Consider the following 12,106-nt stretch of genomic DNA (forward strand, 5'->3'; position numbering starts at 1 on the left):
CATGGGGGGAGATTATACCCAATTTGTCTTTTTGTCTCATGTCGTGCAAATCTATCTCCTTGCTTTATGAGCTTTTGTAGAGTTCTTTGTTCTTGGAGACATTCGATCGTTTACTACGCGCGCATACAGCATCCGATTTGTTCACCAGAGATCTTTCAACATCACATTACCATCAAACGCTTGCACAAAGAGCAAGGCAACATGATTGACTTTGGAAGTTCCTACTATACCTAATATATATGTTTCACTTTATCTATATGCTATGTTGTGTGTGCACCATTAGAAAATAGAATAAGAAATATATGTGTGCAAGAAAGAGCATTGTCTAATAATTCTCATTCTTACTTTTAGAAACAATACTATGTATTAGTGTATTTTATCTATGTATATTGTGACCATTGTGCTCAAGATTTAAATGAGGCTCAATACCTCTCTTCTCTCTTCCTATCTTGCTCTTGAGTCCCTTCTTTCCTCCTATCTTCTGTCACTCAAATGCACTTACAACTCAAGTGATTTTGTCGCACTCAAGCACCCCTCTCGATTCCTTGCCCTTGAGAGCCTCTTAAGCAAGAGCATTGACAATTTTTGAATGGATGTAACTCTGTGCTCTTTGGAAGAGAGCTTAAGTGTCTGCCTTTGCTTCCACTCGAGTGGCCTCGCTCTAGTTTTGGAAGCTCTTTGTTAATATATTAAAAGGATATATGACATTATGTAGTGGCCTAATAAAAGAGAAGGAGATAGTGATGGGGTGAAGACTTTTATGAATGTTTTGGTTCATGGCGAGGAAAAGGAAGTGAATTGGTTTGATGGGGATGGGATGATGCAGAGTTGACTTGGAGGGGATAAAATTTTAATATTTATATTTTTTCTATTTCTTCCTTCATCTACATAGAAAAAAAAGGAGACATATAAGAATTTTTAAAATTGAGTGAGGGTGCCATATACATATCATATGCACACACAAAGTGGCTAGAACCAAGCTAGCCTCCCCACCCCCACTCTCTTTCTCATACCCCTTCTCTGTATATTTCTCTAAGTGTTTTCCCCCTTGTCTGCCATAGTTGCTACCTAGGGGCCTTAAGCGACTGCAATAATGCCAGCCAATTGCCAAGTTTGTGGAAATCTTGACCATGCCTTAAACAATTGCAATTATGCTAGCTTTGAGGCAAGAGAAGATGAGTTGACGACCATAGCCAAAAACTCACGTTTTCACTTTCCAACTTCTCTCAATCACAACCCATTAGTCAAGAGAGTGGATATGAAAGGGCCTTGCCCATGACTTGATACTCTCTTGCTTGTTTCAATTTACATTTTTGCATATGTGACAAATGTAGCAAGAGCAGCGCCTTCTTTGTCCCTAGATGCATAGATGTGAAAGGAAATGCGTGGCAAGCCAATATGATTTGTGGGGGGCATGGGAGGCTGCCATGTGGCATCCCCAATAAACCTTTCTTTAATATAGTAAAAGGATGCACCACACAACCTATGGATGTTGCCACATTGATTGGAGAAGTAACTCTTAAGAAAAACTTAAACACATCCCCCTTGCTTAAATAATATATGTCGCTCTAGGTGGCCATTGCTACATAGGAGATTGAATCAAATGCCTAGGAAAACTATACTTTGACAGGAAGGCCTACAAAACCCTATTGTTAGAGAAGCTTCCAATATATCCATTGAGGTGCCTTATATTCGATTCAATCTATTGAAAGTTGTAAATTTCTCATGTAGTTTAGAGTTATAGCTAGTTGGAGCCTCATATTAAGTAGCAATTATGTGGTTATTTTTCTGAGAGAAAGAATAGAGTTGTTAATCCATGACTACTTGATTCTATATGAAATTTATTTTGTACGAACGAAATTAGTTTATTAAGAGTTGTGTGCAAGTTTAGTTTGTTGATTCCAAATTTACACATGCTCATCTCATTTCTATACTCTCTCTCAAATCTAGTTTTTGTGCCTTTCATGGTTGCAAGCAACAAACAACTCATTGTAAGACTAGTTTGCAAACCCATGCCTTGCCACACCTTACGTACTTTTAAACTAAATGTATTGATGCAAAGAAACCTACCTAGTATGTCAAGAACTTTGAACATTAGTAGATTTAAATGAATGTTTTTGATGCAAAGAAACCTATTTGGCCAAGGGAGGTTGATAGTGAGGACAATATCTTCTGGTCTAGAAGATTTAATCCCCCCTTAATCTCTAGCTTGGGACAAAAAAACCCTACAACTAGCAAAAAGAGGTTTTATCAAGTTCAAGCACTGGATTGGGGAGGGGATCCAATGACTAGCAAGCAATGAAGAGCTCAAATGGGATACTATTTCTAGGTCTGTCCAACTTGGTAAAGATTGGGTGATTTAGCAAAGTGGGGCTAGAACTAACTCCAACAAGGAAGTCATATTCTCTTACCTTACTTTTTTTTTGGGGGGGTGGGGGGGGACTATCCAAGTCCCTCAACACAAGGGTCATCAAGGCTCATATTCTCAAGGCAAAAAGTAGTTTGGCTAATAGGCTAGCCGAGGTTTAGGGCATGCAATTGACAGTGGTGGACAATACCAAATAATGCGTTGGTAGCACTTGGGTTTTAAGATTCCCACCACTAAAATATTAAATCTTTCTCTAGAGAGTGATGTTAGGTGCTTTATTCTATGGGTCCAAGTTTAAGAAAAGGGGAATATCCAATGGCTTCTATGTATATGGAAGGGAGGACACTCTCCAACATGTGTTATGGAATGGACGTTTAATTAAAGATGTGTGATCACTAGTGTTTAGTCACTTTCCTAGGGTTGAAGAGGATGAGAAAAACCTGCAAACCTACATGCTAGGGCTCTTTGATCCCACTATTAAGCACCGCTACCTAGTCAATTAGCTCGTGCTTTTATACCTGATATGGCATGCTAGGAATCATGCAGTCTTTCAAGGCGTTAATGTCATGCCATGCTAGATAGAGATTAGCTCCAAGGCTAGCTGTATATGGGAACTAATTAGTAAGTTTAGGGTCTTGAGCACCTAGGATGCGGCCACGATATTGTCTATTGTGAGGGCATAAGTCCCATGTAATCGAAGGTCCTCTTTATTATTAATACAAACTACCTTTTCATGTGTAAAGAAACCTATATTGGTATGTCAATAACTTTGAACTATTTTATCATGTAGAACCCCTTTTGTTAGCATTGCCCTTTAGGGCATATGCTTATACTATGGTGCAGTGACAAGTTGATGCATGTCCCAAAAGAATTACCCATTGTTAATTTCAGTTAAGTGATTCACTTACCTTTGGAATATGTAGATATCTTGCGTTTTGAGAAAAATGAGTTTTTAAAAAATTAAATAAAAAGGGTGCTCTGTCTCTCTTTCTATCTCTCGTAAAAAAAAAGGGGCAATGCTCTTGTGTGCGATATTATACCCTTATTATTTTTTGGCGCATATGTGTGGCATACCTTGTGCTACACAACTGGCCACCCAGTGTTGAAAGTTTGACAGCAGGCCTCGGGTGCTAAAAACTCTATTTCAGGGTCGTATTGCTAGTTTGCTGTAGAACATGATGGCAGGAACGTGGGGAGGCCTTAAAAGTTAATCTAGAAAACGTGAGATAATTCGTCACAGAGCAATGGACTCCCGGAGGATCAAGGAAATCGACTAATTAATCAAGGTCACCATGTATATATGCATAAAGAGCACAAAGGTCTACGTATATTTAAGAAGAGGATGATGAACTGCAGGTGGCGAGCAAGAGAGGACGTGCGTGGTAGTACAATGGATCGGCGGGACCCTTTCGGGAGTAGCCTAGAAGAAACACTCTGGCAAACAGCGCGCGTGGCGGAGGAGCCCGTGCTGCGAACGGTGCGCCTCCCATTCTCATCATCATCACTGATCAGGAAAAGAAGAAGACGAAGAAGAATGTCTTATCGTCGTTGACGCAGGGTTGGGAGATTTGGTTTGACGAAGCTCGATCAGATATCGTTTATTGCAGAATAACGGAATCACAGGCGGAAGCGCCGAAGCTGGTTGTTTCTTCCGTCTCCCTTAAGACGAGAGCCTTAGACGGGCCTTCGTAGCTACGTTGCTATCGAAGGCAGGAGAACAGGAAGCTCATATTTGCAGCATGATTTACATTATTATACCTTAACGAGCGCTGCGAAGGGTTTGGACAATGCAGGTTACTCCCTGCATGTTCCTTGCGATTCTATGGATCGCCTGTCTAATTCCCCTGTGCTCAGCTTTAACCAAAGACGGTAACTTCCCATTTAAAGATATACTTGCAAATCCTGAGAGCTAACTGCTTCTCACACCCATATTTTGACAAGCATTGTCCTGCAACAGGATCAATACTGCTAGATTTTAGAAAGCGTATACAAACTGATCCACACGGAATTCTGTTGAAGTGGAATGGTACAGATACGACTCCATGCCATTGGCCTGGGATTGGCTGCGTCAATGGTCTGGTGAAAACCTTGTAAGTGATGAAATTTTTCTACCGATTGGTAACGCTAGCAGACTACTTGGGACTTGGGAGAGTTGATTATTTGAAGCCAGTTCTTTGTCCTCTTGTTGCATAATCTGCATGCGGCACAAGGATCTCTAATCACTGCATGAATTGTTGATGAAATTCCTCAGGCTACTTTTGCTGCCCAGCTACTTAAGGTGCTCGAGCGACTTTTTGTTTTCTCGTGGATGCTATCTATGTCGCTTAACATTCTGCCTAGAGCGCTTTTAAGATGACTGCTAAGTCTCATTTGGTCTTTTCTCATTCGGTCAATGTGTCTGTCAACCAAGTTTCAATTTGCATTTTGCAGAAATACCAATGTTTGACAAAGTACAACCAGTCTGAGAAAGCAGAATCAGTTTAGTTCTTCACATGAGAGTGACAATTTCTGGACTGCTGTGTAGCGACACAGACTCCCAAGTGCTTACAAAAGTCTGACCTTGTGCATATTAAGATGGCCAAACAATAGGTTTAGGATTTGCAGCAATGAGACAGAGAACAATTTCAGCTAAGGGTCAATGTGAAATAGTTAGGGTCCACCTGGGCATGCTAGAATAATAGGTCCAATGTATGTGCTGTAATGAATGGCCAGATAATTATACAGATGCTAGACATGGCTGGCATGATTACACAATGCTAGCTAAGAATTAATTGGGCACATACAAGACACAGCTGACATATTTGCAGGCATGGATTTCCTTTTGGGCTGGGAATCAGTTTTGTTGTGTGAGCACAACACATCCACAAGGTCTTGGAGTGAAAAAGTTTACAAACAGTTACCAAAACGTGTGGGGATGTCATGTAGATGGCCAACTTCAGCTCGTATATGGTGGTGCAAGTTGTAAGGCTAGTTGGATCCAAGGCAACTTGAACCTAAATAAATCAAGGGCGGCGTCATGACATGGAACTATGGCTAGGTGGTGAATGGTCAGCTGCCAATACCATGATCAATGATATGTGCGATGATAAGCTTCATGCATTTACTGTCGTACTTGTGGTATGGTCATTGTATGATTAGGGCTGGCTAAGGGCTTTGGATATTGGCAACTAGTTTGATAAAATTGTTCAATATGATATATATCAAGCAAGTCAATTCCTTATTCAAAAGAAAATGACAACATTGGCCTTGAAGGGTCATGGGCTGCAAATGACTCTAATCAAGTCATGGGCCCAAGGAGGCAGTCATGCTTGGTCATGAATAGCTAAGAATGTTTATGCCGCCTTAGATTAAGAAGCTCAGTTCTCTCTCACATTTGAGGAGCCTCATAGTTTGGGCAGCAAGAGTAGGAATGATATTGGTTTCAGTCTTCTCTTTTCCCTATCATTTTGCCATTATCTAAGAGATTGCAACTTATATGATAAATATGAATCCGTAAGATAAATGGATGTGTGGTGGAGAGTATGACTTTCCTGCTAGCTCTTTCAGTTCACAGCTTGTTTCACCTTATTATGCTCGAGTCTATGGACTTGTCGAATTGTAGCAACTAGAAGGGTTTCATTCTTGCATAGCATTACAAGTGATTTCAAGGGAGGATTGGAACAATAGTGGAGTGACTTCCTTGCAATTGCAAAGTCCTTGAGAGGGGTGCAACCACCAACCAGGGGTACTTGTCAACCTTGGGAACATAGAGCCTGAGCATATGCAGGTTTAGGTGCCTAATTGCTATGCTCCCTCATCAGAAATTTGGTCATTCTTCACTGATTGATGATGTATTGAAGGCAAAAAGGCAATATGTGTGTTATGTATTGACTTTGTCATTTGGATGCATGATTGTTTTGAAACTCTATGCTTGTATGGTTTTGGTCAACATAGTGAAAAATCATCATGCTTGGGAATTGGTATATCTATTGGCCTATGTATACGAGTACAACATGGCTATGATGATACCATACATGAGTACTGTGGGAAGTTTTGAGCACTTAATTGGTTCTATGCAGTCCATCCATTGTGCATTTTGGGTTGTGTAGGGGTGTTGTTTATTTTCTGCATAGATTTGGGACTCATTTTGGTTGAGCCTTAAAGTGAAGAAAAGAGGTTGTTTGGGTATTCTTCTAGCAAGGTACAGCAAGGGTTGTGGTAATGCTGAGTTCCACTATGGCACTGAAGAAGACAAAGGGAAAAGAACGAACTCAAGAGGCTGATGATCTCTTCAGGCCTACAAGTCCAATGAGCTATGTCGTTTTGGTCCCAAACCCATGGAGATGGTGTTGCTTAGATTATACTTGACAAATGTTAGCAAAATTATGGAAAAGGAACCAAGCAACGAGGGATCATCTCCAAATGAGCATCGTGAAGGCAAGCAATCCATGGAAGAGACCCTGTTTCACACTCCATTGGAGCTACCAACTTCATTTATGAAGGGTGAACAAAGAAAGCTACAAAGCAGCCCCCTCATTGCTTGAATCAATTCTGGAAAGAGAAAGAGGTTGAAGGATTGGGAGAGGAGGCAGATGCGCATCTAAGGGGACAAAGTTCTCTCTATCATAGCTCTTTTGGCTGTATGGATGCTACATGGACATACACGTTGGTGTCCAAAGAATTGGTTTATGTGTGGTGGTGAGAAAAACCCAGGACCGACAAACCTTTTCTGACTTTAGAGGTTGGCTTCATTGAGAGTGGCTATTTCACAAGTTCATGGTGCCTACCTAATTCATGTGTGGCTTTTTTCAAGTCTTCGTCAATGTCCTTCTTATAGGTTGTCCCACCTTTTTGTCAATAAAAGGAGTGTGTGGCCACATTCATTGTGTTGTACTTGTTGATTCTTGGTGTGGAGAGAGGGAGCCTATAAGTGTGTGAGCTGGCCCTCAACTATTGCACTTTCTAGTTATTGTAGAGGATTCCTGCTCCCATTTATATACTGGGACCAAATGGGTATATGATACTGTAGAAATCTAACTGCTTTTAGGGTCAAGCCCATTGGAGGAAGCATCAACTTGATGGGAGTTGGATTTGTTGTGCAGTGGAGGCAACGTGTGTAGCACTGGCTGGGCTGTATGTCTTTGGAATTTTGGGCTTCCTGTGTCCTTTCTGTATTGCTCTCTTTAGTTGCTAAAGTGTATGCACAGGATCTTTGCATGGATAGGTTAATATACTTCATAGGGAGCCCCAAATCATGTCTGAGTTGGTTCAGGTGGCAACAATTCATGAGGATTCTAACAGAGGATGCAAAAATAAAGACTGGAACCAAACTTTGAGTTTGAGCCAAAACCAAATCCAAATATATTTTCAATCATTAAAATAGCTGTGGTAGTCCAAGTACAATAAATTATCATCTCATGTTGTGTCGATGTAAATGAGCTGGTTTGCTATTCACAGTCCTTAACGAAACTGGAGAGGGCAAGGTAGACAGCAACATAGACAGTTAAGAGTCTGTTGGCATTGGTACTGTTTCTTATGTGAGAGACCTTGAAGGATGTATGTTTGGTGATGCTCGAACTGGCAAAACTAAGCTCTTCCCATCTTATAAGTTTGAGTTACCCTAGGCCTAATGTTGTCTAAAGGAACACAGTGCTTCTTTTTTGCATTATCTGAACTTTTTGTTGGTATTTTCTTGGACCATTGCAGACACAACTTGCTACTTATGTTCGATATCAATAAGCAACAGGATTGCTTTCACTTGAAGTCACATTAGTGAATTCAGGAGTTTAATACAACTACTAGAGTTTGAACATCATGTCTCTGAACAGTCTTTTTGTATACCGAGTATACTTGCCCAATCAAAATGGGCTTTTATATTACAAAATACATGGGGCTTTACTGCAGAAGTGCAAATGTGCATGGGTAAACAATATCACGAGTCTATGCTGTGCTAACTTTTTCTTCGTGCTCATAGAAGGGTTGCTTCACCATTTTGAGCTCATTGTTGATGGCTAATTGGAGATAGATACTTCAGAATATAAAGATGCCATTTTTTCACATCCATTTGTTGCAGGAATTTAAGTAACCAGTTTTTGGAAGGGTATCTTGAACCAAAGTTGGGGCTAATTCCAACCCTTCAACAATTGTAAGAAAAGAGTGCCTTTCTTATTCAGTTGGTAGTAGGGAATTCAAAATGGCTAACAATATGTTTCAAAGAGATAATTCACTTTATTGGACTATCAATGAAGGCATGCTTGTCTATACAGGCTTTTAGGTGGTAATCACTTGCATGGCAGTATCCCTAAGCAGCTTGGAGACCTGGGACAGCTGAGAGTTTTAGATCTTCATGGAAATGAGCTGAAAGGTAGAATACCTCCAGAGATCTGCAAAGCATCAAATCTCATGAAATTGTAAGAGGAGTAGACTCTTGCTGTTTTTTTGTTGCTTATTCTTATTGTGCAGTTGTTTGAATTCATGTTGGGACAATGGAGACAATAATGTGCATTTTTTGAAATGGAATCAGGCTTTTAGGTAGCAACCGTATAAATGGAACTATCCCCAAGCAGCTTGGAACTTTGAAAAAACTGCGCATTTTAGAACTCAGTGGGAACAACCTTACAGGAATAATCCCTCCAGAAGTAGGGAATGCATCAAATCTCACAACATTGTAAGGTGTTTATTTTATGGTTTTTATTATAATTGTTCCTCTGTTCTGAGTGATGCTGCCTGCTACTTTGAATCCCATTAATTTAGGAAGGGTATACAAAGTGGCTTCTTAGAATTTTTCTTTGTTCTTATCATGTGGTCTTACGATGTTTATTTGTCCTTATCATGTGGTTGTTCTGACTGTCTATTTGGACAAGGGAGAGAAGTAATATATGTTTTTGTGAAAATCAGAATTTTGGGCAGCAATCTTTTAGCAGGAATTATCCCCAAGCAGCTTGGAGGTTTGAGAAAACTGAGCATGTTAGATCTCAGTGGGAACAAACTTACAGGAGTAATCCCTACAGAGTTAGGGAACCCATCCAATCTTACAAAGTTGTAAGGGTTTTCTTTTTCATTTACCATCTGTGCTAGTAGAGAATTCAAAATGGATGGCAATATGTTTCAAAGAAACGATACACTTTATGCGACTATAAAGGAAGACATATTTCCTATACAGGCTTTTAGGTGGTAATCACTTACACGGCAGTATCCCTAAGCAGCTTGGAGACCTGGAACAGCTGAGAGTTTTAGATCTTTGTGGAAATGAGCTGAAAGATAAAATACCTCCAGAGATCTGCAAAGCATCAAATCTCACCAAATTGTAAGATGAGTAGGCTCTTGTTGTTTTACTTGCTATTCTGAGTGTGTGGTCGTTTGAATTTGTATTGGGAAAATGGAGACAGTGATGTGCATTTTTTGAAATGGAATCAGGCTTTTAGGTAGCAACCATATAAATGGAACTATCCCCAAGCAGCTTGGAATGTTGAAAAAACTGCGCGTTTTAGATCTCAGCGGGAACAAACTTACAGGAATGATCCCTCCAGAAGTAGGGAATGCATCAAATCTCACAACATTGTAAGGTGTTTATTTGACGTTTTCTATTACAATCCTTCCTTTCTCTGAGTTATTCTTCCTGTTACTTTGAATCCCATTAGTTTGGTAACGGTATACCAAGCAGTTTCTTATCATGTTTGTTTGATCTTATAATGTGGTTGTTCTGACTGGTTCTTGGACGAGAGAGAGAAGTAATGTATGCTGTTGTGAAAATCAGAATTGTGGGCAGCAATATTTTAACGGGAATTATGCCCAAGCAACTTGGAGTTTTGAAAAAATTGTGTGTGTTAGATCTCAGTAGGAACAAACTTACAGGATTTATCCCTACAGAGTTAGGGAACACATTTGATCTTACAAAATTGTGAAGGGTTCTTTTTCTGTTTACCATTTGTTTCATGCTTTCTCTTTGCATGAATCTGTTCAAGATATATATTCATAAAAAAACGAATTTTTTTTCTCAGATACCTCTATAATAATCATCTGCATGGAAAGGTTCCAGCTGAACTCGGTAATCTGCACAAGTTGCAGCAGCTTCGATTGGACAGAAATGGACTGGGTGGTGATATTCCTTTTAGTAGTGATTGTGCTGTCACTAAGCATATGCAAAACAAGACTATCCATCTTGGGCATTTGTATGCACTATACACCATGTTTACTGCTTTTGTCAGTTCTGTTGTGTTCAAGCTTTCTACAAGGAAGTGTTAATTTGCAAGTGAATTTGATCAATTTTCACTTTGATATTCAATATATTTGGAGTCCTTATTATTGTTAAAAGGCTATTTAGAGTTTAAGTTTCTATCAGCTGTCTGATGCTTCCTGTATTTTCAGAGTTCTTGGTGTCTTCCAGTCTGTTGTCAGATCCAAAGGGTTTTGTAGATTCATCAAAAGGAATTCTGCACTTTCCAAGGAATAATCATTATCCAGACGAGGTATATTGATCACTTAGTGAAAGAATCTTGGTGGAGCCTGAAGAGTTTGACTTTTGAAGACAGGAAGGAAGATCTAAGACAGCTTGAATTTGCCTAATGTTTGCAAGAGACCTGCCTATTAAAGGCTAGGTGTATCAATATATTCAAGGCTATTATAAACGCACTTGAAATGGGGGCATCCTTTTCCCACATGTATGTGCATGAATTGACCCACTTTTAATGAGTCAGTCAATGCAAATGTATGTGCAAGGACAACCTCATACACCACTTTTGAGAGACATCACAAGTGGAAGTCTTTTGGATGCCAAAGCACATAAATTTGACATGCATAGGATGGCCAAACACTCGTATCTAAGTAATCATCTACTGAAGACAAGAGGCAAGAATACATTTAAAGGTGCCAAGTCTATTGCACATGGGACTATCCTTCCAGATTTTACATTAGTTTGTACTGTGTGTCATCTTTTTTAATTGCAGTAAGGTTGACCTGTCAAGGTCTTCTATTTTGCTAGGATATTCTATTTGCTATGGTATTAAGGGGAGGTGTGGCACATAAAAGAGCCATTGACATTGCACAAAATGCAAGATAATCTAGTTCATAGTTATTGGAAATGCCCTGAAACTCCACTCTTTTGCTGTTTCAACGTTTTGTTTGTGTTTCCATTTCTGCCTTTCTCATCCCTATGGTTATTGAAAACTCCCCAAACTCCAAATTTTTGCCGTTTCTGTTTCTGTTCCCATTTTCCTTTCTCTTTCCATTTCCCTGTTTCCCATAACTATGCTCTAGTTATGCTGTGAAAAGGAACATGGTGCATCAGTTAAACCTTGATGCTTGCAAGAAGACACCATTAACTCATGTAGAGTGATGTGACCTGAAAACCACTTCAGGATGTGTTATGGAAATGGCCAAATCTGAGGAAATTAACCTGAATCTAGTTATGCTGTGAGAAGGAACATAGTGGATCTGTTAAACCTTGGACGCTTGCAAGAAGGCACCACTAACTTGTATAGAGTGATGTGACCTGAAACCACTTCAAAACTTCTCATATGTCATGGAAATGGCCAAATATGAGGAAACTAGCTCAACTTTAGTAGCATTTTATGTTCCAATTCTAATCATATGCTTGTAAAAATTCTGGGCTAGGAGGGCTGTATGTCTAAAAAACATGAACAAGTATTTGGCCTTCTAATTATGCGACCAACATGGTAAAGTTGGTTAAAAAGCAAGGGTTGACAAAAGATGACATTTTGTAGATTCAAACATAATCTAATGTCCAAGTTAGGAATCTTC

General features: G+C 39.7%; 1 protein-coding gene across 6 annotated transcripts in view; it reads left to right on the forward strand.

Moving 5' to 3' along the window:
* Nucleotides 1-3,509: 3,509 nt before the first annotated feature.
* The window catches only part of LOC148015886 (putative LRR receptor-like serine/threonine-protein kinase At1g63430), a 143,824-nt gene continuing 135,227 nt past the window's right edge, over nt 3,510-12,106 (forward strand). The window contains exons 1-10 of one of the 6 annotated variants that reach the window (XM_087664426.1): nt 3,512-3,845; nt 3,926-4,237; nt 4,326-4,458; nt 8,421-8,492; nt 8,614-8,757; nt 8,871-9,014; nt 9,245-9,388; nt 9,510-9,653; nt 9,764-9,907; nt 10,348-10,518. In XM_087664426.1, coding sequence (XP_087520552.1) covers nt 4,156-4,237; nt 4,326-4,458; nt 8,421-8,492; nt 8,614-8,757; nt 8,871-9,014; nt 9,245-9,388; nt 9,510-9,653; nt 9,764-9,907; nt 10,348-10,518 — 1,178 coding nt within the window. In that variant the 5' untranslated portion in view covers nt 3,512-3,845; nt 3,926-4,155. Of the gene's footprint in view, nt 4,238-4,325; nt 4,459-8,420; nt 8,493-8,613; nt 8,758-8,870; nt 9,015-9,244; nt 9,389-9,509; nt 9,654-9,763; nt 9,908-10,347; nt 10,519-12,106 lie in introns of all 6 variants that reach the window. The other 5 variants (XM_087664428.1, XM_087664427.1, XM_087664425.1 and 2 more) reach the window with 5 other exon arrangements.

This window comes from Lygodium microphyllum, chromosome 23 (genome assembly GCF_053477565.2).
Source record: "Lygodium microphyllum isolate KBCC chromosome 23, Lygodium_microphyllum_v1.1.10, whole genome shotgun sequence".
NCBI classification, from domain to species: Eukaryota; Viridiplantae; Streptophyta; class Polypodiopsida; order Schizaeales; family Lygodiaceae; genus Lygodium; species Lygodium microphyllum.